General features: G+C 36.6%; 2 protein-coding genes across 2 annotated transcripts; both read left to right on the forward strand.

The window, feature by feature from the left end:
* Positions 1-144: 144 nt before the first annotated feature.
* On the forward strand, positions 145-18,819 carry LOC106167371 (tetratricopeptide repeat protein 21B-like). Its single transcript, XM_087017687.1, has 34 exons — positions 145-228; positions 358-518; positions 634-763; positions 1,130-1,305; positions 1,608-1,709; positions 1,928-2,016; positions 2,260-2,454; positions 2,670-2,754; positions 3,050-3,148; positions 3,388-3,580; positions 4,189-4,286; positions 4,611-4,718; positions 4,986-5,078; positions 5,667-5,796; positions 5,975-6,132; positions 6,383-6,503; positions 6,852-6,955; positions 7,355-7,593; positions 7,946-8,018; positions 8,255-8,365; positions 8,599-8,651; positions 9,574-9,662; positions 10,190-10,316; positions 10,651-10,716; positions 11,093-11,195; positions 11,443-11,553; positions 11,889-12,121; positions 12,467-12,625; positions 12,810-12,999; positions 13,395-13,508; positions 16,912-17,022; positions 17,366-17,486; positions 17,882-17,949; positions 18,271-18,819. The coding sequence occupies exons 2-34, from the start codon at positions 492-494 to the stop codon at positions 18,346-18,348; spliced, it is 3,954 nt and encodes a 1,317-aa protein (XP_086873813.1). The 5' UTR covers positions 145-228; positions 358-491; the 3' UTR covers positions 18,349-18,819.
* Positions 18,820-21,831: 3,012 nt separating this feature from the next.
* LOC106159333 (2-Hydroxyacid oxidase 1-like) lies at positions 21,832-24,650 on the forward strand. The gene is made up of 6 exons (XM_087018085.1): positions 21,832-21,970; positions 22,343-22,646; positions 22,784-22,829; positions 23,930-23,981; positions 24,231-24,353; positions 24,526-24,650. The coding sequence occupies exons 1-6, from the start codon at positions 21,832-21,834 to the stop codon at positions 24,648-24,650; spliced, it is 789 nt and encodes a 262-aa protein (XP_086874211.1).
* The last annotated feature ends 729 nt before the right edge of the window (positions 24,651-25,379 follow it).

The raw sequence follows: 25,379 nt of genomic DNA on the forward strand, positions 1-25,379 counted from the left end.
ATAAATATATACCAAGATATGTACAAAGCACTGGGATATCAATATAATTTGTAAAAACAATATAAAGAAGCGTATAAGCTGTATTTTTGCTAGAATTCCCAAATAATCCATACATGCTTTCCTTACGATGCCCTTACGGCGGAAGTAAACTTTCATTAACGGAAGTTTACCTCCACGCATGCGTATTTCTTCAAATTCCAAGCTGCAGAATTTACTATGAATTATTCGGTAGGTCTTTTTAAAATTATGAATGATTTCGTTAAGAAATGTAGAAAAGGGCTTAATGATTCAAAATCAGTGAAAATACCACACCTTTTCCCTTTTGCGCTTATATGTATTTGGTATTTCTTTTTACAGAAAACATGACTGCAACACTCGCCGACACTGTGACATACCAGTACGAATAGAAAACAGAATTTGGAATCGGCAAAATATATTTTATCAGCACTGTGTTTCTTTGCTAAACTTGATAATTTCCTCCTGCACTGAAAATGGCTGAGACAGATTCAGTGACGTTGGTAAGTATTACGATTTTCATAAGTACATGTTTATGGGTGCCATTGTAATTTGAATTTAAGCTCTGTATATACAATGTACTTGGCATTTAAAAAAAAATTCCCTTTGCTTTTTTAGGCAAAGATCAACTATTATTGCCGTGAAAAGCTGTACAGACACATGCAGAATGCTGCACTAGAGGGAATGAAGAAATATGGCAACGACCCTGTCCTCAAGTTTTTCCTTGCATACAGCATGTTATTGGAAGGTAAATATACAGGCAGGGAAGTTTAGAGTTTTTTATTATTCTTGGCAAATGTAAACAAGTTACCAACTGTAGGGAAGGGGGGGGGTCATTTTCATTTACATTGTTTATACATTTACAAGACATGAGCAAATATTTTTAAAGGAACTGAATATATTCTGAGATAGCATTCAGTGAAATAGAGATATTGATTGCAACCTCCTAAAAATAAATAAAATGAATAAAGATAATAGAAGATAATGAAAAACTGAAATAGGGGAAAAGAAACAACAAAAGATGCCTAAATTATTATTAAAATTTTAATTATCAGAAACATCCATATTTATTTGTCGTGCTTTAAATATCGTCAAAAATAACCTGAATCTGCAGATCGTGTCCAGGAAGGCATGCGAGAGCTGGAGATCCTGAAGGACAAGCGGGACCTGAACCTGTGTACATACATGGCTTTGATGTTTGGCCACAAGAGGTGTAAGACTGTGGACAGAGAGGCCATGCAGGAGCTGGACACTAAACTGAAAACTGAGAGAAAACAAGCTGGGGAGATGGTATTCTTTTTTTTTTTTTTTTTTTTGTCTTTTTTACTTACACTTAGTCTGCAATACAGAGTGTGTTATTACTTCTTTGATGACTTTCTTGACTGCTGCCACATTTTCGGTTTCAGTTAGTTACCATTAAAAACAAAAGTAGGGTCAGCAATTATCTTGACCCTCTTCATTATCTGTTTCTTTCAACTTGCAAAATGTGTCATTGCAAGTAAGTAGTAATTTTTACACATAATTCTTTATCTGCAGTAGATGAAAATGACAAGAAAATGAAAACAAACATGTCATCAAAATTCATGTTTCAGGGTCTGTATTTTGCTGGCCTGTTCTTGTTTCACTCAGAGAAGTATGACAAAGCAAGGGAGTACATTGATAGGATGCTGAAGATAAATGCTAACTCCAAGGAGGTGAGGGTTTTTATTATTATTATTAGTATTATGTGGTCTGTATGCCACAATTACTTAAACATTTTGCCTATTTGTAGCATTAACTCCCTCGTTTAGTGTTCAATAAATCATCACTTTTTAAGCACCATTTAATGGGTTGACATTGAGAATTTTTCTAAGAATGCTATAAGAATCCTCCCCATAAAAGAGAAAGTTAAGATACGATATTTCTGTTCTAGGGTCTTATCCTGAAGGGATGGATTGACTTGTTATGTGGCAGGGATTCTTATGTCAAGAAGGCTGTGAAATATTTCGATGATGTCTTAAAGTGAGCTTTTCACCTTAAAGGAAATTGATATTCTTTTCAAAAAGAAGTGAATTTTATGACTGATTGCCTCTTACCTTAAATGTACCCTTTTTTGCACCATTATTGATTAATCCTGATCTAAAGTAAACCATTTTTTTTTATATAAAGGTACACTTCATTTGTGCTTTTTAACTGTAACTTACTACACTGATATCAATATCCTTTTTGCTATTGATACGCAATTTTCATTCTTGATATATTCAGCCAGGGAAATAAAGAAGTAGATGCACTTTTTGGGAAGGCCAAATGTTTTTCTCTGAAGAATAACTTCACTGGCTCTCTGGAGTTGATGAACCAGGCCATTGTGTCCTTCCCTGGCTACATGCCTGCACTGATTGAGAAGATGAAGATTCAGCTGGCACTGCAGGACTGGGAACAGACTGTGGAGACAGCTCATAGGTATGCTTTGTGAATAAGGAACTTATTAGTTATGATAATGATTTATTTATTTAAAAAATGTACTACACAAACGTTTCAGTGCTGTTTACATATGCTGTTATTATAAATTTAACTTAAAACCACTAAGATTAACTTAAAACTTTTAAAAAGAAATATAAGCCAGAAGAGACAAAACTTAGCACAGAGATATATGATATTGTATTTCTATATTGCAGGGCCCTATCTCAAGACAATCACTCTCTAGAAGCACACAGATACATTGTTCTTCACCAACTTTGCAGGGAGGGGAATGCGCAGGAGGTGAGTATTTGCATTATTTTTCTCTCATGGTAAACTGAAGATTCAATAAAAATGTATGCATAGTTTTTATTTTGCAGCATTGGAATGATTTCATAGTCTATACAATTATGACTTACATCACATTTACTAGCACTGGCTGTATCTGATATTTTGTAATGGTATTTTTAAAAATAATTTATATCTATCATATGTATGCACAATCTGGGATGATTTTTTCCAGCCTTTTGAACTAAATCCATGATTAAGTCCACCAAAGACTCAATCTTTTTCTTTTCTTTTCTTTTTTTTTTTTCAGGCTGCAACAAAGATTGGGGATCTGATAGGTTTGGTGGACAGGTTTGAGCCAAAGAACCCACACCTGTACAATGATATAGCACAGACATTTTGTAGACTGGTAAGATAATGTTCATCTTATGCCTTATCTAGATATTGATTCATTCTTAAGAATTTTATAAAGTGAAAATGTTTGCCACAGATGAAGGCTTCTTTGAACAAAACAAACATCACTTGCTGCTTTACGAAGGCCTCATTGATGTTATTGTATGATTGTACTATCAAGTGGGATAAGAATCACCCAACTCCAAGAACCCTTTGATCATACCAGTTATATAATTGTATTATTCTCCATTCTAGTGTGGTAGGAATCTCCTAGTTCTACAACAGACATACACTCTGGCAGAGAGGGCAGTTAGCCTTGATAACACTAGTGCGGAGTACGTCACAGAGCTGGGTTACGAGTTGCTGATGCAGGGGAGGGTGAGGGATGCCATGAAGTGTTACAAGAACGCCATGAAGCTGGACGAGACCAGTGTGGCAGCTCTGACAGGTAGGTGGATGTTGCGAGAGTGGATACATTATCACTTGTGGTGGCATGATAGTAATAATAAGAATAAAAAGAAGAGGGACTCTTAAGAACTGCATTCCACATTCCTCTCTGCACTGTTTACAATACAAATGTTGAGAAATTGAATTTTTAGCATGTCATCTGAGATTACCAGTCACACATTTTAATTTATTTTGAAACACAGCAACTAGAATTGCCAATTACAAGGAAAAACTTACTACAGGTTAAATGAAGCTACATGATTCTTAGAAATATCAGTCAGGGATAACAGTAATGGCTTTTATTAGGATCACAGTAAAATAATTTATATTTGCAAATACACCACTTAAGACAATTCCCCAAAAAGGTATTTAGAGATTTGTATTGCAGTGTTTGTATATTTCATCGTCAGTTTTGAGCCTTTGATATGAATTGATAAAGTAAAGATATAGCTGTATCAGTCTCAGTCTGTCTGTCTATCTGCGTGTCTGTCTATCTGCTCATCTGTCTATCTCATTGCTATCCGTGCAATCTTTCCATATGTTTATAATTTTGATTCACCTCTTTGTTTTGTAACTTGTTTTGTAACCAGTTCTTGACCAATGTTTTAGGTATTATCAGATGTCAGTTAGCAGAAAACCAGCTAGAAGATGCAGCACAGCAGTTGGAATTTTTAAGTGAGATACAGCAGAGCATTGGGAAATCTGCAGTAAGTGCTTCTACACTGTATTGGTTTGATATTCATATTATATTTAGACCACTAGCCCATATCCATATTTTTTGTTCTATTTATTCATTTATTATAATATTTTTAACAAAATCATCTTGAAATTCAAATTTCTGTAATTAAAAAAAATAATAATAACTACTGTAACATGGTATTAGCTCAGGCACTCAGCATCAATCCAAAACCATTCACAGACAGACCTCTTAAAAGACCTGAGAAGAATTTTCCCCATTGTTTAAAGTGCAGAATTAAAATTTGATGTATCATTTTATCCTACTGATATTATTTGTATTCCCACCTCTCCAGGAGGTGTCATACCTGAGTGCAGTGCTGGCCAGGAAGAGACAGAAAGGACCTGAGAAAGTCCTCGAGCTCTTAAATGAAGCCGTAGAGAACCACTTTTCTGGACTGGAGGTAAGGCCGAACTCAAGGTGGTCTGCAAGCAGAAAATAAAGTAAAAAAGAAAAGCAGGCTGGTAAATTACTTTTTTGCTCACAAAGTTAAGTTGAAAACATCAACCAATATTCATAGCAGGATATCAAATTTGTTATTTACTCCTCTTTGCCAAGGTGACTTACAAATTATTTATTTGAATAAGAAAGGTGTTGTCATCTCCTCCATACTGAAAACCATTTGTTGTCTTACTAGTTGATACAAAATGTTCCTGTGTTTGGGTTCTAGTCTCTGCCATTAGGAGTCCAGTACTTCCACCAGATGAACCCTGACTTCTTGATCCAAGTCATCCATGAGTTCCTCATCTATGCTCCTCAGCAGGTAGGTATTCATCAGGGGCTTGTAGCACAAACACACTTTAGACTGAGAGTTTATATTAACTCACAGAAAAGACCTACAATTTTTTGCTTATTTCTATTCAGTAGAAATTTATGGTAGTTCAATATGAGAGCTATTGATCTTAGACATAAGCTTTTTTGTTATGAATGGAAATATTTAAGCAAAACAAGTACATTGCTATCACATCCAATACAGTATTACCACAATTAACAGATTGCTGTCACAGCTAGCACAATCCTATCACAGCCAACACATTATCACTTCATACACAATCTCAGTACAGCCAACACATTGCTATCACATCTAACACAATCTCAGTACAACCAACACATTGCTGTCACATCTAACACAATCTCCGTACAACCAACACATTGCTGTCACATCTTACACAATCTCCGTACAACCAACACATTGCTGTCACATCTAACACAATCTCCGTACAACCAACACATTGCTGTCACATCTAACACAATCTTGGTACAGCCAACACATTGCTGTCACATCTAACACAATCTCAGTACAACCAACACATTGCTGTCACATCTAACACAATGTCCTCCTGTATTGCAGCCCAGCACCACTGGTCAGCCAGTCCACCCAGTACTGAAGAGGTGCCAGATGGTGCTGGAGCCAGTGACTAGGACAGTGCCAGGACTCCTAGAGGCCCTCTTTCTCATGGCCAAGGTCAAGTTCCTGTCAGGTGGGTGATTTCTGTGGTGTGCTTCTCCTGTGCAGTATATTTTAAACTGTCCACTTTTGCAGAGTGTCACTGTGTTCCAGTTTTGATTTAGCAATTGTAGTAATAAGATGTATAATGAAAGCATTTAGCCTATTAAGTATTAACATGATAATCCTCACCCTGACTTTTATTATCCCAGGTGATGTTGATGCTGCCCAGGGCACCTTACAACACTGCCTGGACCAGGACTCCACCTTCTCTGATGCCCACATCTTGATGGCTCAGATACAACTGCATCAGGGGAACTTTAAACAGGCATCACAGTCACTGGAAGTGGGACTCAGCTATAACTTTGAGGTACAAAACATCTCTCTCTCTCTCTCTCTCTCTCTCTCTCTCTCTCTCCTCCCTTCCTTTAAAGTACACCCTCTTATTATATTAACATTAATGCATAAAAATCTGACACATTTCTGATATTTCTTCTATATCTCTCTTTTTTATCCTGTTTAGTCTCTTTATTGTCAGTAAAAGAGGTTTTTAGGCCTCCTGATCTCAGTGACCGTAGAGCGGATGAGTTCGCAGACTGTACCCACGTATTATTTTCCAGGTAAGAGAGCATCCCCTGTATCACCTGATAAAAGCCAGAATACAGAAGAAGCAGGGAGACTACCAGGATGCTGTGAAGACTCTGCAGATGGCCATGTCTTTACCAGGAGTGAAAAAGTCAGGTCAGTTTGGAGACTGAGGTATTTATGGTCTAGTGCCTCAATGGAAAACAGCGGTAGAGACACTAAATGATTAACGTTGCAGCAAGAAGTGTCTTTTCTTTGGAATGGAAGTTTATCTTCAGTTTGGTCTGCTCAGAGATAGGCACTTTTTTGTTAAGGACCATGGTAAATGAGCAGTTGTGCATTTGTTTTTGTTAAGTTTGAACTTATGAATATCAAGAAACTTTTTTTTTAACCAAGACAACAACCACAGACATCTTTGATACTATTAAACTGTTTAACTGTGTTAATCTCTATTCCAAGTGCTTCTTATATCTGAGACAATGAACAGGTTTACTACTATTTCAGACAGTAAGTCAGGGAGTAAGAAGAAGGTAGCCCAGATTGGTATAAATGACAGGGTGTCAGTGTTTCTGGAGCTGGCAGAAGCACACAGGATGTGTGCAGAAACTGTAAGTAGGGATTGCAATAATTTGTGTAGGGCAGATGTTCGGTTGAATCAGAGAACTGTTCTTTTCAAATTCACAAGATGTATTTAATCATGTTTAAAAGTATTAATAGTGCAATTTCATGTCAATAATACAATGTAATAATCATTTGGTCAGGTGTGATGTTTCCTTGATACTCACAGATATACAGGATACATTTTCAAGGTGTAATATTTTATGCTTAATTTTGGCCTTGAAATTTCTTTTTAAAACACAGTGCAAATTAATTTTCTCAAAAGATGGCATTCTTGCTAGAAAGGACAGGCTCTTGTCAATAAATTTTCCAAATGAAATTGCTAGAGGCAACCATTATCTTCATTAATTACTTGATCTTATTATTAATTGATGTGCGCTCACTTCCAGCATGAAGCGGCCAAGGTGATGACAGATGCCACCATGGAGTTTGAAGGCACTCCTGAGGAGATCAGAATCATGATAGCCAACGCTGACCTCTCCCTAAACCGTGGAGATGTAGAGGGCGCCCTGGTCATGTTGCGTAATGTCAAAGAGAATGAGCCGTACTTTGTTCAGGCGAGAGAAAAGATGGCGGAGATCTATCTGCATCACAGGAAGGATAAAAGGCTGTATGCCAGTTGCTACAAGTAGGTCACAGGTGACATGGACACATACATACACAGGAATACATATTAATACGCACAAGTACACAGATGCATCCATGCACAAACATGCACTTCATCTTCAAAAAATCAACAACCACACAACATGGCCACAACTTTGCTAGATGGGCACCAATATCTGTTCAGCCAGCATTTCATGGGAATGTAAAGACTTTTTATTTCAGTTGTGTTTTTTTTTTTTTTTTTTTTTTTTTTTTTATAATAAATAAAACAAAAATTTTCTCAAAAGATGTTACTTTTGTTACAAAGATAGGACTGGTTCTTATTTTGACTTACCAAGGAATATCTAACTCCTCCATCATTATTGTAATTCTAGAGAACTAGTGGACAAACATCCCAGTGCCCACACGTGTCTGCTACTGGGGGATGCCTACATGAGCATACAAGAGGTCAGTTCATCTCTTAATCATTCTCTTTCTCACTCACTCAGTCACAAGTTACTTATTCTTAAAAAGTTGTCTATCTTGTCTGTGATAAGTGATGGGTTTTGCCTCTGTACAATTTTAAAGCAGGTATATTGTTTTATTATTTCTAATCATTTTGTGTTTAGGTGAGTATGCTTAGTATTTAAATGAGGATTCACATTAAAGCTTATCAGCACATATTTTTCATGTGACTATTACAGCCAGAGAAAGCTATAGAGGTGTATCAAGCAGCTTTGAAACTGAACCCAAAAGATGGCGCTCTTGCTAGCAAGATAGGACAGGCTCTTGTCAAGACACATAATTATGGAAAGGTAAGTTTTAATATCAAAATAGAGATTTATCAAAAAATAAGAAAAAAATATTTAATATTTAATTATTTTTATCAAGGTAATCTATGGAGATATTAAACTCTTGTCAGCACATTAGATTTTAAAAAGTTAACTTGAAGAACATACTACCAGAAGAAAATAAAGATTTAGTTTTCAACCACAACTGTAGCATCAGTAAGATGATTACTCACAATAAAATGTTTCCTTTTTTTAAGGCCATTAACTATTATGAGGCAGCGTTGAAGTCTGGTTCCCAAACGTCCCTGAGGTGAGTGCACATGTTGCTTGTTATGACAACCCTTGAGTGCTTGTAGTGTTAAGTACCTTTGATGATTTTTTTTCTTTAGCAGGTAATGTGCAATTAAGAGCACTAAACTTCACATTCCCATGTTTTTTTTAAAGAATGTGTATGCTGTCTGTGAGAGTAAATGTATAAACATACAAAAACTCCTGACAGGATTGAATTGCCCACATCAGCTGTCCCCCCCCCCCCAAAAAAAAAAAAAAACATGCACGCACGCACGCACGCACGCACACACACACACACATTAAGAAGTGCATTTTATATGCAGCACAATTGCATTAAAGGGATAATAACTCTTCGTTTCGGCCAAAAAAAGAATTTTCCTGGAGTAAACAACAATTTTCCCATACTTACCAATGGTTAATGGATCCATTTTTACAATCAAAGTTAGTCCCTGGTTTGTTTCTAAAAAGTTTGGTTTTTTGTTAAAATCTCTTAAGAGATTCTAACAGAGTATAGCCATCAGTGGAGGTCAAGTGGTCTAAAGACAAGCCCAGATATCAGAATAATAGCTATACTGGCCTTTTTTGTAGTCAGAATATATTATATTTCTACGAGTTATTCATAATGTTTTTATTGTGAAATATAGATGTCATACGAAGAGTTATTATCCCTTTAAACTATATTATTTTTCATGGTATGTAATTGCATTATGAAGGAATCGTTATGCTGAGGCAGTATTGTAGTGCTGTCTATGTTTTCTTTTTTTAACTGTGACATACTCGAATTGTTGTTATTATAATCCATAAAATCAAAATAATTTTGCAGAATTCAAAGATGAGGCAATGCCACTAGGCACACAAAGGAGGCTGCTGATCATGCCCAGTGATGTAACCCATTTTATTCTGTAGTTTTATGTATTAAAGCAGATGTTGTTGTAATCTAGGTATGACCTGGCAGAGCTCCTGTTAAAGCTGAGACAGTATGACAAGGCACAGAAGGTGTTACTGCAGGCACTGGACCAGGCAGGAGCAGGTAACAAAGCCACTTTCTAGGCCTTGAAAAAAACTCAAAGAATGATGAAAATTGGGAGGTATCTAAAGCCAAATCTTACCCAATGGAAATTATGCTCACCTTGAGGTTTCAGTATAATAACACTTACCTGTTGTAGAAGGCAGATAGATGTTGCTGGACACTCCAAATGAGCTTCATTTGCATGCATTGTGATCTGGTTTTAATTCTCTCCATATATGATAAAGACACTGTTAAGTAGTTTTATCAAAACTAAGTTTGTTATTATATTTGAATTAGTTCAGTTACTATTACAGGGTTTTTTATGCCTGTAAATCTTTTTTCCAGTGTTCAAGAGTAATATTAGTCCCATTAAGCAGTACAACTCTATCAGCCTAATCCTAAAAATAATCATAATTATGCCCAGCAAGTTATTTCATCAGCTGCGCTGTGTATTCAAAGTCACAATTATAATAACCCCAAATATAGCTGTTTTAATTAATTATAAAACCATTATTTTAAATTTGAAGATAATCATGCTTCTGTTTCAGTGACTAAGCTTGAAGAGATGATAGAACAGACCAAGTATTTGGTATTGCTAGCCAAAGTGCACACTCACAGAGAAGAATTTGAACAGTCAGTAGAGGCACTTAATAAGGCCAGGGACATGCAAGCTAGGTACGGTTTGCTTTGCAGCCAATGTGTTTAAGGTTTTTAAATAAATACATAAGACAACTTTACATTTTAGTCAACAGTAAACAAATGTGAACATTCTTTGTGGAGAAACAAAACAAACAGGAAAGAAAAGAAAATATGTCAACTTTTAAAGAAAAATTTGTGTTTTTAAGGTAATATATATAAATAATTTACTCATACAAAATTGTCAAATTTGCTTCAATTTTATCACTGGCAGTTGGAAAACCTTAAAATGTATATAAATAAATAAATAGATAAACAAAAGGATGGATAGATGAATAAGGTAATTGATTAATTACTTAACATGACTTCACAGGGTATTGAAAAGAGTGCACATGGAGCAGCCAGATGCAGTGCCAGCTCAGAAACAGTTAGCAGCCAGGTAATGTATCATGGTGGAGCAGTGCTCTTAATGAATTTTGACTTGTCACAATTCTTTTTCTTATTAAACATAAGGATGTAAAGATAACTTAATAAAGTTTTGAAAAAATAAAAGGAGAAATCTGGCACTCTGGTGAGAAAGAAGGGTTGTGCTTTATGTAGAGATTTTTAATGGAGGTTTAAATATAATTGTTATTATGGGATATGTTGTTTAGCAGACCACAGAAACAAGATGTGGGCATATGCACAGATAAGATATGATATGATATGATTGAGTGCAAATTGTGTACAGTTGTTGTTAAATATAAAGATCTGTTAAGCAAATACATTGTGAATTATGTAATTTACTCAGCTTCTCCAATTTATCCCCCATCCAGTATCTGCAGCCAGATGGCCAAGCACTCCTCAGATCAGAGAGACTATGAGAAGGCAATCAAGTACTACAAGGAAGCTCTGGTCTACAATGAGAATGATGAAAAGGTGAAGGATTTTATATTATGTCTGCTGATTTACACCCCCCCCCCCCCCCAAAAAAAAAAAATAAATAAATAAATAAAATAAATAAATAAAAATTTTAAAAATGAATCACGGAAAATTCTATAATGGACTTGGGATAATTTCAATGAAACAAGGAACGGGGTTAAGATTTTTGTCTAAATGTATTTGAATGAAGCATTTGGATCAAATTTTACTGTCAATATATATTATTTATTTCCTTTCCCCTCAGGTTGCTATAGAGCTGGCCAGGCTGTACATGTTAACAGATGATCTGAATGCCTGTCAACACCAACTCATGGCCTTGCTGAAGAATGAGAAGCAAAATGATGCTGCAACTGTGGTCAGTCTCTCTCTCTCTCTCTCTCTCTCTCTCTCTCTCTCTCTCTCTCTCTCTCTCTCTCTCTCTCTCTCTCTCATTTGCTATATGTCTATCTTCTACACACAGATAGAAAGAGAGAGTGGTATGTCTGTAAACATGTAGGATCCTGTTTTCTTAAAAGAAAATTATATCATTTATATATGTTGAATTTCTCTGAGTCAATAAAACGTTGTCCTCTGTAATTTCAAGAACCAAAATCCTTTCTGTTCAGTCATCTAGGTATAGTATTATTAAATCTCAAACAATAACATTTCAGTGGTATCTTTAACTGATTTTTAATCATTTTTCTTTCCCAGATGATGGCTGACCTGATGTTCCGCAAAAATGACTATGATGCAGCCATGTTTCATTTCCAACAACTTCTGCAGCGTGCACCAGATCACTTCGAAGCTCTGGCACGCCTGGTTGACCTCATGCGACGTGGAGGAAAACTGGATGAGGTGCCAGTGTTCCTGGAAAAAGCTGAAACTTTCTCGCCAAAGACTGCCACAGAACCAGGCTATAATTACTGCAAGGGGCTGTATGAATGGTGAGACCATGATTTTGAATGTTAGAATAAAGATAAAGGGGCCAATTTTTTTTTTTTTTTTTTTTTTTTTTTTTTTTTTTTTTGACAGAGTAATGCAACTTTTTGGGATTGATGGTCCATACCAAAAACGCCATGGCCCATTGGCCCTTTTTGGGCACCTGGGTCTGAGAGTACTGGCTCAGAAATAATTGCCATTTACTGAACAAATTTCACTGTCTCAGCTTCAAAATTTACCTGCATTTTGTCAAATGGATTCTGTAAATGAATGAAACATGTTTCTTTTTCTCAAAAAGATGTGTCTCCTTTAACCTATCTTAAATATCATCTGGCCTGTCCCTATTCTAGGCACACAGGCAACCCCAACAATGCCCTGAAGTACTTCAACAAGGCCAGGAAGGACACAGACTGGGGTCAGGAGGCCATATACTGTATGATAGAGATCTGTCTGAACCCTGATAATGATATCATTGGAGGAGAAGTGTTTGAAACTATGGACAATGCTGAGTAAGTTGACGTGTAGACTAACGTTTTTTTTAAAGGGAAAATTCAATTTGGTATGATATAGTTTTGTATTTTATTATATTTAGATAATTTCAAGATAAATGGATTCAGGGCCATGAATATCATACAGCAAATATTTTTTTTAAAAACTGAGGTGAACATCACACTATTTTATTTCTCTTTACAGTTCAGCAGCGGAGAGGGCAGACAGTGAGCAGCTGGCAGTAAAAACTGCGGAGAAACTGATCAAGGAGCTGAGACAACGTCCCGGTGACATCCGGCCCAGACTCCTGGAGAACATGTTGTTGATTGCCACCAAGAACAAGCAGAACATTGAGAAGGCTCTGGCAGCGTTCATGGAGATTGCATCTGCTGAGGTAGGTCAGAGGTCAAAGGTCATGATCAGAGCTGTTGTATACTATGAATACACTTTTGTTGCCATGCAAGAGATAAAAGTCTTTAGTCTAATATATATATATATATACTCTTGAATACTAGTAGTGAGTTGCCTTAACTGTGAGATTAAATTGGCAGAATTTTTGTTGATAAAAAGTCATATTTTATATGTGTATTGAGTCTCATTTGAGTTTCATTCTGTGTGATATTTTCCCCAGTAGCTGACAATTATTTCAAGGTGATATTTATTCCAAAGACAATGCATAAAGGATATTCTAGAGAGATACTTTTAAAGAATGAGTATGTTATTACAGAGAGATACTATAAAAACTCATTCTAACCCAGAGAGGTACTATAAAAACTGATTCTGTTCCAGAGAGACCATGTGGGAGCCCTGTATGGCATGGCAGCTGCATACATGGTGTTGAAGCAGACCCCAAGGGCCAGGAACCAGCTCAGGAGGATTGCCAAGAACAACTGGAATATGCAGGTACAGAGGTGTCTTCCTGGTTCAGTTCTATGAAGGAACTTGAGATCAGAACTATTAAAGTGGCTTTTAGGGGTCTCTTTAGGATGATAAAATATTCTTAAAGCTAAGACCAATTTCTGGTCACAGAACAGTATTCTTGTCTAAGATGTGGTTGTCTCTTGTTATTTGGTCTTTAAGTATAAAAGAACTTTTTGAGATGAGAAGTTGGACTTAGCTATAGGAGTGTCATGTTTAGCCTACTTTGACCTGAGATAATACAGTGGTAGTTCACTGAAATGAAATGTTATGCGTGTTTTATAAAAAGAAATAAATAACTTATCACGTATTAGATCGGTTATTAATTTATTTTAGTTGACTTATACAGATATATCCATAATTAAAGTAGGTCAAATTATTCCATCTTTAAGTTTACTTTTGGTCTTAGGGTCTCTTGTGAAACTGCTTTTTGTATAGTAAATTTTAGACTAATGCTTCTTTAACTTTGCTAAGGATATGTTAAATGCTTTTACTGTTTTTTCTTCAGTTTTGTCATTGATTTAGATTATATTTCTTAGTTTAGCTAATTCAGATTTTTTTTACTTCTTCTGCCTCAACATGTTTGATTTAAAAGAACAAATGATAGCTAAGATCATTGCTGTACATTTCAGTTATTTTCATAATGGGATATGAAATTAAGGAGAGTATTTTATAGGGAGAAGAGAAAATTATTTTATAGGGAGGAAAATGCTTTCAGACAGTCTTATAATTAAAGACAATCAGATCATGATGAATCACATAATGTGCTTCAATTCTCAGAAACTGAGGTAACATTTTGTGTCATCTTGACTGTGATTTAATTATGTTCCTTTATTTCAAGCTTCAAATCTACATTATATTATGTCACTTTTGCTGGCTGTTTACTTTTCTCAATATATTTTCAGCCTCATTGCATGTTTATTTTTAACTTTTTCTCCTGTTAATCATTAATTGAAGGATGAGTGACATTTCATTGTCTCCTGATGTAACATCACTTATCGTCTGTTTGCCACCTGCCCTCCTGACATATATTTGTTGCAACTGAAAGTCGCTGTCAATTTCAGGTGTTCCCCCCTTTGGTTTTTTTGTCATGTCCTTAAACTTTTGTTTAAGTTTTCCTTATCATGGCTCACATGTAGACTATATTATTTTATATTTCATGTAGAAAACCAGAACATTTCCACAGTGACTCAAATTATTGTTCAGTGCTTCTTCATTTTGGAATGATCAGAATGATGAGAAGAATCTAGCAAACACAGGAATCAACATAGAAATAAGCAGAACTGTTATCATTCCCACAAAAGCTATCTTTTGCTTGTTCAAAGAGTCAGGCAGTTTCTTTGTAAACAACCCTTTCATACTTGAGTTCTGTGTTTGAGTATCCTCTGAAACCTGTTGGGCTTCTTGGTTTCTGAAATTTTGAAGATTATTTTGAAGATCCACTTTCTCCCTTTCCAATAACCTGCATCTCTCCAATAGTTCTTTGTTTTCTCTTTTATAGGCTTCGTTAGCCTGCTTCAAATTCTCTATCTGTAAATCGCTGTCCGTCGTGTAGTCATCAGTCTCACCTCTGTTCTGACCTAAGAGTGCACGTGTTTGATTTGGAGTGGACACTATCTCCACTTCCTCTTTAATCTCAATCTGCTCTGTTTTCAACTTGAACAGTTTCTCCACCATTTTGGTTTGTCTACATGTGCATGCTTTGTATTCCCCATTCTTTGATGCCATGCTTTGTGTTGTCACAGTTTTAAAAAAGTCAATACTTGATAATAGTGTGTTACTTCTGTTCATAAAAGTTTAAAATACAGCAGTAACTGCACAGTATTACACACGTATATTCACAGTTGTGTATTACCACCACCAATAAAGAAGGTTGAATATTTTTTCATGGAATGTCTGCAACACTGTCCTTTGACTTATTGTAGTGTTGTCTGCTCTTCCCTGGACTGTTCTGAAGAAAGCCTGGAGACTTCTTTTTGGTATCAGTCTGAGGTGCTTCAGAATCTGCTATCAACGCAACATCTCCAAGTCTTTGAAGTCTAGACAGTCCAGCCAATATTCAGTAATACTATATTTCAATGCCTTTCTGTCTTCTCATGTCTCAAGGTGAAAAATACTGATATCACTTCAGCACGTATAAGCCTCTGCATAAGCTGTCTTACTATCGTGTGCTTCCAGATAAGTATATAACATCTTGTCTTTAGTATTGACACGTCCTTATGTTACATCCTTTACATGAGGAGCTCATCTCAGGCTATCAGTTTTGCATATTTGTCACATTAGCTGGGTCAAGTGCTCTTCTATATCTGCTCTGTTTACATCTAGAATTAAATTTTTGAGGACTTCATATGTCAAATATATTGTAAATATTAAAGGAACCATAGGAGCTAAAAGCATAGATTAGACCACTCATGATAATTTATGGACCCTATTCACTTGGGTTATGATAGTATTGAGATGGTAATATAACATGTGTTGGCATGAAGAATACTATGATGAAACTGGGGTTGTGAGTAGAACTGATGATAAAGTGCACACCAAGCCTGCTTTTATGATAACCCAGTTATGTCAGTTGAAGTTACTGTCAGACAAAAATATTGGTGACCCTCGGTTCAAAACTCATTGTCATTATTCATGACATGTGCCTGACCTGTTTTAATATCATACATAGCGTCAGTTAATGTAATGACTGTTGAATCTTAATGCAGTCATTTTATAAGTCATTGCCTGTATTCATGATATGAATACCTAATCTGCAGTCAGTAATAAAGAGAGTTTTAATAACCCCCCTTTTTACAACTGGTTTTCTTTTGCCATTTGACAGGAAATATGTAGTCTAGTGTGATCTGGTGGATGACTTTGTTGGCTGACCTATATATTGATAATGTGACAAGTAGGTGTGACACTGATTGTGTTAAATGTCACTGGATAAATTACTAATTAGAGGCATCTCACAGATTGGAGTATTGATTAATTGGCTGAAGTGGAGCTGATTGTTGTAGGTGTGATGCCGATTGTGTTGGGTATCCCAGGAGTCTAAGAAAGCTGAAAGCTGAACGGATTGTATCCAGTTGTGCACTGTATATATTGCAGTGGCAGTTTTAGGGGAGGTGTCACACCAATGGCCCCCTCTTGAAATTAGAATTTCAAAAAGCTGAGTCATAGTTCTAAAACCATACCAAATGGCACCACTGCCCCTCTAAAATACCAAAATTTTTCGGGGAGATTCAGCAGGCCCCGAACCCCACGCCAAGGGGAGGGGTTTGGCTTCATATCTGCAGACCACCCCTTCAAATAATCCTGGATTCGCCCCTGTAGTTCATATATTTGCATTGTACTTGGGCAATATGTGTAGTTAATCCAATATATAATGGGATACCTGTTCCAGGATGCAGAGGACTTGGAGAAGTGCTGGTTGCTGTTGGCAGATATTTATATACAGAATGGGAAGTATGACATGGCCACAGAACTGCTCAGGAAATGTTTGGCAGCAAACAAGGTAAAAAATTACTTTTTGTATGGAGAAGTGTATTGAATATTTTTTATTGTATTTCCTTTATTTCACTTATTATTATAACAACCATTTTCTGTTTTTTTTTTTTAAATATTATTATATTCAGCCATCCATTTATGTACTAGTACTTGCATATTCACAAAAAAAAACTTGTGTTAGAGTTGAATAAAATTGTGATATTTTCAGTTAACATTTAGAATTTGATTTCAGATGAAAATTGAAATCCTTCTTTCTAGATTTAGTTACAGTATGTAAACTGAATGTAGTTTAACAGTACTTTATGTAGCATTATAGCATTGCTCACTAAAGATCTTCATCCCTACGCTAGTCATGCTGCAAGGCCTATGAATACATGGGTTTCATCATGGAGAGAGAACAGTCATACAGGGACGCTGCCAAGAACTACGAGAATGCCTGGAAATATGGTAACAAAAACAGCCCTGTCATAGGTAACTTGGAACACCTTTCTGGAAGCTTTTAGTATCACAAGTAGTCTTTTTATGTCCGGAGTCATTTAGATTTCAATGCAAGGTTGCAGAGAACAAACTTATGTATGCCATGTGAAGATCCAGGTTTAGGAAGACTTTCTACTTCTGATATTCAGAGGGGGGAAGGGGGCAGCATTGTTCTTTCACTGTTTGAGACTGGCCACAAATACCAGTTGGAAAAATATGTAAAATACATTCTGAACTATCCTTTTTCAGTCATTTTAATCTTTCCACTAATGGTAGAGTCTAGCAGTTTTCTCACATGATTGAGTGGCACTTGTCTTTAAATTTCATAAAATGATTGATTGGTTATCAGCAAAATATACTTGCTTATTATAAATGATCCCCTTTTGCAGGTTACAAGTTGGCTTTCAATTACATGAAGGCAAGAAGATTTGTAGATGCTATTGATATTTGTCATCATGTAAGTACCTTTAAGTTAATAGTCATAGATTTTCTCTGGGATTTTGAGTTAAAGATGATTATCAAATTTTACTGAGGCCTGTTCCATCAAATAATGATAAAGTTTGGTCTGCAACAACCTAGACAAAAAAAAAACATGCTAGACTGCTTAAATAAAGTTGCTATTCATCTAATGCATTAGCCATTTCTTTTCTGTTATAAAGCAGAATGATGCAATATTTCAGAGAGAGAGAGAGAGAAAGTCCAGCCCTTGCTGTGGGCAGTAAGAATAGGAAATATTAGGACAAATTTTTTACTGCATTTGTGCCTTTTCTTCCTCCAGGTACTGAAGACCCACCCTGATTACCCCAAGATTAGGAAAGATATCTTAGACAAAGCAAGACAGAGCTTACGGGTGTGAGGCATCTAGAAAATGCATGAACTTTACATTCCCAGATTTAAGTAAATATGGCGAGGCTCAGAACTCAATTACTTTCACTGTCCCCATGGACGCATTATGTGAAGTTTTGCACTCTGTTAAGTTATAAAGTTCCAAATGTTACCTTTGAAAGAGGAATACAGAGAAATAAGGCAACAGAAAAAGACAAAATTTTAATGGTGTGGACATTGTCTTTGTTCTTTTTTTTATGTGTTATTTATTTTTAAACTTTTGTTAATGAGATACCTTTAGACTTGAAATATATTTTGATATTTACCTAAATGGACAGAATTTGAGTAGATGCATTTATTTTATAGAATTGTGGCAATTATTTGTCATAAAGCTGTGTGCTGAGAAAGATATATCATTGTATTGATCCGTCCTAATGTACAGCCCTATAAAAAGTTGTATATGATTTATGTATTAAATAAGAATACATTTCCTTATTGATAATTCTGCTTTTGTTGTATAACTGTATTTTAGAATAATGATCATAATGTTCGAATGTTCAATTTGGAAATAATCATTCAATGAATGACAAATGGAAGCTTTTGAAAGCTTTTGCAAGTACAAGAAAAGCATGATAAAGACTGGCTTGTTTTACAACTCCTGAGCCATTTCAGTAATGCCATAATCTACCCTGTGTGGGATCGACATTTTCCTGTTTAAATATTCTCCTTGTACCACTCCCATTCATCATCTGCGTCTTTTACAAGTCCATTAGGGGTGACACTTTTTGGAGGTGGAGTATATTTAGTGAATGTCGATTAGATTGTTTAGAATTTTCACGTTTTCTAAATTAAATGTATGTAAAAGTTAAGTGAATAGTCAAAGTCAATTTGAATATAATCATCTTAAAAGTGATCACAATAATGTTTTAAAAGTAAGATTTGCATTACCATTGTCTGTCTCAAAGACACCGCATTTGCGACCGCAGGCATCACAAACAAGCTATACTGGAAACTATCATATTATATTGGCGGACATTTTGGAAAAGGTATCACGAGCACTTGCTCCACCAAAAATGCTTTTGTAAGATGTCATTTTGATCTTTACATATCAATCTCTCTTTTATGCTTGACACGCATTAAAATATTATTCACCTTAAAATCGTTTTACGCATGACAAACAATGTCACTATTAAACTAAAGGTATGTATATAGACAGTTCATCCGTTGTTCACGTCAAACATATTTCAGTGCACATAACGCCGCAGACTCCCCTCCTCCCTCATTTTCCCATAAAAAAGGAAGAAAATAGAGCATGCTTCAAAGGACAATAAAACATGTTTCTATACTAAGTCCTAAAAAGGCTCTAAATTAAAAAAAAGGTAGGCTCTTAGAGGCCTTCAGAGAGAAAATGCATTGCTAATGAAAAGACATGGAGGATTGATTTGGAAAGTTGTTACTCGATAACCGCAAGTCCACCGAACAATGCCTGTAAAATGCGTGGATTGCGCAATTCAAAGTCACAAAAAGGGTTATAAACAAACATTGTCTCAGACTAAGGGTGAACAAATATAACACTTGGACACAGCATCAGTCAATCCATCATGTTTTATCTTTTTGAAACCCCAGCGAAAAAAGGAAAGCATCGAGTTAGAAGTCGTTTGCCTTTACACGCAAAGGGGATTGACCTCATTGTCCACTCAGTAGTTGCATGATATAAATGACTGTCGTCCGAAGACTTTGACATCAGATAGCCTTTTGTGTTGCCCTTTTAAAATATGGCATATTTTGGACAGTCACCTACAAAGCAGTTAAATGATTGTAGTAAGTCTAATGTCTTTTTGACTTGCAGCACCGTTTAAAAAAACAATTACCAACGTGAAGCAGCGGACCAAATCAATGAGCTAGTTTCACATATCTGCATAGTTCACTGACGAGATATACTAGCACATGTCCACGTTAAAATTGCCCACTGCTCAGGATCCGTGATCTTCTAGAGCCCTATCTCTCTTCAAATGGCATGATCATGGATTTTCCTCTGCATAATAATAATATTAATAATAATAATCTGGATACACATGCTCTTCTTGGAGTGAATCAAAATGCACCGACAGATTCCCATGCACTCAAAATCTCTTCAGGTTTTGTTCTTGACGTTTTTTGTGAATTGTAACACATACACACACACACACACTTAAATGTGCATCTTTCTAACCTGATACATATGTATGTCCCCTTTGCTGTTCCGATTTGCATCTTCTGGTTAACCTTTGAATCAAAAGTGCACATAGGGTCAGTAAATAGCTTCTTGTGGTAAAAAGATACGCCCCAAAAGATCGAGTAATGGCTCGTACATGTGCGTAAATACCATGTAAGATGAGATTAAGAGTTGTCTAACTTTTGGGCGTCTTCATTCTTCTGCAGACAGCCACTGAGCCAGTCTTATGTATTCCACCATGGGTGCCTTGCTGGTTCTGATTGCACTGATGACGGCAACTCGTTCTCTCAGCGGTGTAAGTACATGTCATCAACAAAATAGTAATAGAAAGGATACGCAATTTCAAATAGAAATGGAAATGTATATGATTTCCTATTCAACTTTTATACTCGTTCGGTCCAAAGCGAAAATAATCAATGACGTCTTTCCCTTTAGGCAAACCATCGTTTTGTTAACGTGTACGACTTCAAAGATTACGCGAAAAATCATCTTCACCCACACGCCTACAATTACATCGAAAGCGCTTTCACGCAAAGACAGACGTACGACGAGAACATCGATGCTTTCAAGACATTTCTTCTACGGCCAAGGCTTCTGCGAGATGTGAGCCATATTGATACAAGTACAACTGTTCAAGGACAAGCAGTAGATATCCCAATAGGTGAGTTTTATATCCGCTGTGAAGTATACTTTATTTATATCATAAAGTAAACATTTTCAACTGTTACAAAGAGACGACAATATTTTACTGCACTTTTGATGTTATTGGAATGTGTTGTCTAAAACTTATCTTGTAGAATAAGTTTTTGATAAAGGGACCTAAACATTTGCATAGTTTTTGCATATTGAGAATGTCTTATCTAACGTCAGTAATGGTGACGACGTTAATCCAATTCAACTGCAATTCAATTTATCCCTTTACTGGTACATTACAAAACTTTAAAGGGAGACTTAATGATCTTTGTTGGCATTGTTAAATACTTTGAATAATTTGTCAATTGCTGATGTGAAATAATCTGAAAACGGATTTTGCGAAACAATTCCTAAAAATTAATTTTGGTCGCCTTTGCAGTATTTTCGAGTATGTCAACTGGTACAAGTTCAAATGCTCACTTATTTTAACTCAAACCATTATGACATTCTTGAAGAAGACAGGTTCTGGTGCACATATAGCGTTGGGATATGAACTAGTAAGATGACGTTTTCTTTCCAGGCATTTCCCCGACTGCTTTTCATAAATGGTTCCATCCAGAAGGAGTGGTAGGCACGGCGTCGGGTGCCGCTGCCAAAAACGCCCTCATGATCCTCTCTCAGGATACGGGCACACCGTTGGAGGAGGTAGACAGGGCGGTTCCACACGGACATCGTTGGATGCAGGCGTACATGGTGAAGCCAAGGAGCGACATGCTAAGGCACATTAGGAGGGTTGAAGCGGCTGGTAAGAATTAGTCGAAAAACACTCTTTAGCACAGGAAGACCTGGACCCCGTATCTCGAAAGCTTCGCTGTGTTGCGCACGTGCGCAAGCGTCTCAATTCCATAACTCGACCATACTCGTCCCATTTAATACATTGTAGCCTCTATTTGATATAGCGATTCGCAATACGCGATGCTTTCGAGATACGGGGCCCTGAAGATTTTGCAGCTGCTGAAGTTGTAATTGAAATGCCTTTTTTCTTTTTAATTTGGTGAGCTGAAGTATAGACTAGGCAATTTTTATGACCGATATTATTTGTTGAAAACTCACTCCAATTTAATATTACAAAACATCACTTCTAAAAAGTAGGTTTAACTTTTTATATGCATTGTAGGTTACCAGGCCATAGTGCTAACCATAGATGATGTAGCCTTCAGACGGATATCTTACACTTCTTTACGGGGTGAATTCGAATTTCCCGCCTCGTTCGACTATGTCAACCTTCCTAGACCAGTGATTGGTGGCACCATAGACGACGCTGATTATCAAATCAACACAGTCACATGGGACGATGTTGATTGGTTGAAAAACGTGACACGTCTTCCAATCATTCTCAAGGGAATTTTAACCCCAGAGGATGCCGAACTTGCGGTGCGCCATGGTGTAGATGGCGTGTATGTATCCAACCACGGTGGCCGGTGAGTAATACGCAGATTGTGTTTATTACATTTCTCTAATTAATAATTTAAATCTTTGAACACACGTAAGATGTAAATTGCAAGGTCCCTACCAAACGGTTCATTTGATTTCACCAAAATTAATAATATTGTTGCAGTACACTTGATGGTAGTGCAGCCACTATCAATGCCCTTTGGGATGTGGTACGTGCCGTTAGGTGACGATGCGAGGTTTACCTAGACGGAGGAATTCGGAACGGGAGGGACGTTTACACGGCGCTAGCTCTAGGTAGGTGACAGGAAAAACAATATAGCGATTATGAGAAGCTGGGCTTTATTTCGCTATGTTATCGAAATAGATTCCCTACAAAAAAGTGTCTCCTCGAATGCAGTGCGTTAAGTGATAGGCTACAGAAAATCATGTCACGAACCATTGTCCTTTATCCAACGTCTTTATGGATTTTTTATGCAAATTTTTTCTGATTGTACAACCATTTGAATAAAATGATCATAATAAAAATCTAAACCCACATTTTTGTATTTTGTGCAGTACCTTCTGGATTGGAGGACGTACTTGGCGCGTCTGGGCGTAGAGTTAAAAAGTTCTGTAACGTTTGCGCAGTGATGGCGTTCCACATACAGTTCAAAGATAGTATGATATCATTTTCATTTGCATACGTATCTCTCCGTTATCGATTTCTGGGGATATCCTACATATTCTTAGTGATATTCTAATCTAGGGATTGAGCTGGCCTTTGGGGGCTCTGATCTGGTTGGCATATAACTAGCTTACAGTTGCATGGGCTGTACGTGTAGAAGCAGCTTCATGCTAAGACATAAATAGGTGACCAATGCGAGCTCATCTCCATCATAGTGGCCGATACACCACCTGCATGCCTTATGTGGGATGCGTCCTGTCGACCAGAGACAGAAATTTGGGAATATACTTATTACCAGCTGTTCCAGAAAGCCTTACGCGTCCATAAATTCTGAAAACGCCCAACCTGCTTTTATCTGCCCATGTGCCTTTTCGGTTATGATGTTGCCTTACCCTCTGAATGGATCTCATGGAAGAACCCAACCTTCTGACAATTCGGCGGATCAAAACTCCCTCCTATGTCAACCGCTTGGTAAAAAGTTATCCTTCTAACTGAGAATCTGCATATTGTAAAAAAATTGATGTTAGAGTATTTCAATGGTTCCGCTAGGTAGGTCATTGTTCTGTTACTCATATCCCCAATTCGCATGCAAGATTGCCTGATTGTTATGTAATAGTAAAATTAAAACTACCATCACATTTACAGTACCCTTTTAGCAATGTACACAATCGCGGTAGGGGTGACACTTTTTTGCCAGGTGAGTATATATTCATAGATTGCCTTACACTGTAGCAAACCTAGGGTGCAGAACGGATGGAATGGATCGGATCTTAAGTATAATTAGGTGAAGAATGGAGTTATACAAAGTTCATAAGTTTCAGTTAATCCGAAAAAAAAGAACTGCTCTAAAAATATGTTTGAGATGAACAAAAATTGAATTACGTGTAGAAGGCATAAAGTGTATGTGTAGGATGTGTAACGATATGTTTTTTCGTCTCTATTCAAGGAGCCAAAGCAGTTTTCATCGGTCGTCCTGCTATCTATGGTCTAGCCACTAACGGCTCCCAGGGTGTTCAAGACGTACTTGACATATTAACCAACGAACTAGAAAGCACCATGGCGCTCACAGGTAAAACTACTGCAGTACTTTGTTCTTTTTTTGTAACTGGATGCGTAAATCGTGTGCGTGTCATTACCTAAGTGAATCCTTCTTTTTCCTACTTACCGTTGATTCGAGAAAAAGGAACATAATTTGTTTCTTTCCAGTAACATTGTCTCTTGAATGTCATTCTAAATTTCAGGCGTGACCCGAGTATGTGATATCAGCCCTTCCTATGTGGTGAAACAAAGTTACTACGAGACTCTGAGCAAATCATCAATTCGCCAGTTTTCATCAAATCTCCTTTCAGCTAATTTCTTGGGATAAATATCCTCACTTAACACTCAAAGAACGTATCTTGGTAAACAATTACATCATAGATTCCCCTTCGTTTCAAATAAAATGGTGGAGACAACTTATTCGCCATCCAAAAACGGAAAATAAAACACACTATGAGGCATACTACTCTTGCAGTGCTTAAAATACCTAAAGATCGAAGTAATGGAAAACGAATTGTTAACGATTAATAACGAAATAGGCAATTCGTTATTAACACTACGGTTGTTACAGAATTAGCACACGCAAAGACTCGTGTATGTGTAGAATCAGTCTATCGGTCGAATTTTAATTGTTGGTGGCTATTTGAAAATCCTGGAGTTGAAAGGGGACATCGAGAGTGATATGGCTTTCTTACACCTGCAATGGGGACGATATTGTGGACGACACGATGCCCTTGTTGTCCAGCAGGCAGTTGCATGTTATAAATGATTGAAGACTAATGAATAAATGTATATGGTTAGTCTAATGTTTGACTTGTAGTGTATTCCAAAAATAACTTAAGTAAACACTTGCAGCGTAAAGCAGCAGACTGAATCACTATCTTTACATCTTTACAGGCCTAATCTATTCGTAGGTCGCTGACCGCTCACTGCTCAGGCTGTGTTATCGTCGAAAGCCCTTACATTCTACAACTGGCGTGAACGTGACAATTTATTCTATCTAAACATCAGCATTTTCCTGCTTTATAAATTTAATTGAAAACGTAACGATAGATTT

This window comes from Lingula anatina, chromosome 7, assembly GCF_051362555.1.
Source record: "Lingula anatina isolate TDL-2025a chromosome 7, LinAna3.0, whole genome shotgun sequence".
NCBI classification, from domain to species: Eukaryota; Metazoa; Brachiopoda; class Lingulata; order Lingulida; family Lingulidae; genus Lingula; species Lingula anatina.

Coding starts and splice junctions, on each gene's coding strand:
- LOC106159333 (XM_087018085.1), top strand. CDS start 21,832: ATGATCCTCTCTCAGGATACGGGCACACCGTTGGAGGAGGTAGACAGG. Junction 21,971..22,342: donor TAGGAGGGTTGAAGCGGCTG/GTAAGAATTAGT, acceptor TATGCATTGTAG/GTTACCAGGCCATAGTGCTA. Junction 24,354..24,525: donor AAGCACCATGGCGCTCACAG/GTAAAACTACTG, acceptor TCTAAATTTCAG/GCGTGACCCGAGTATGTGAT.
- LOC106167371 (XM_087017687.1), top strand. CDS start 492: ATGGCTGAGACAGATTCAGTGACGTTG. Junction 3,149..3,387: donor CACAGACATTTTGTAGACTG/GTAAGATAATGT, acceptor TCTCCATTCTAG/TGTGGTAGGAATCTCCTAGT. Junction 17,487..17,881: donor CAAAAACAGCCCTGTCATAG/GTAACTTGGAAC, acceptor CCCCTTTTGCAG/GTTACAAGTTGGCTTTCAAT.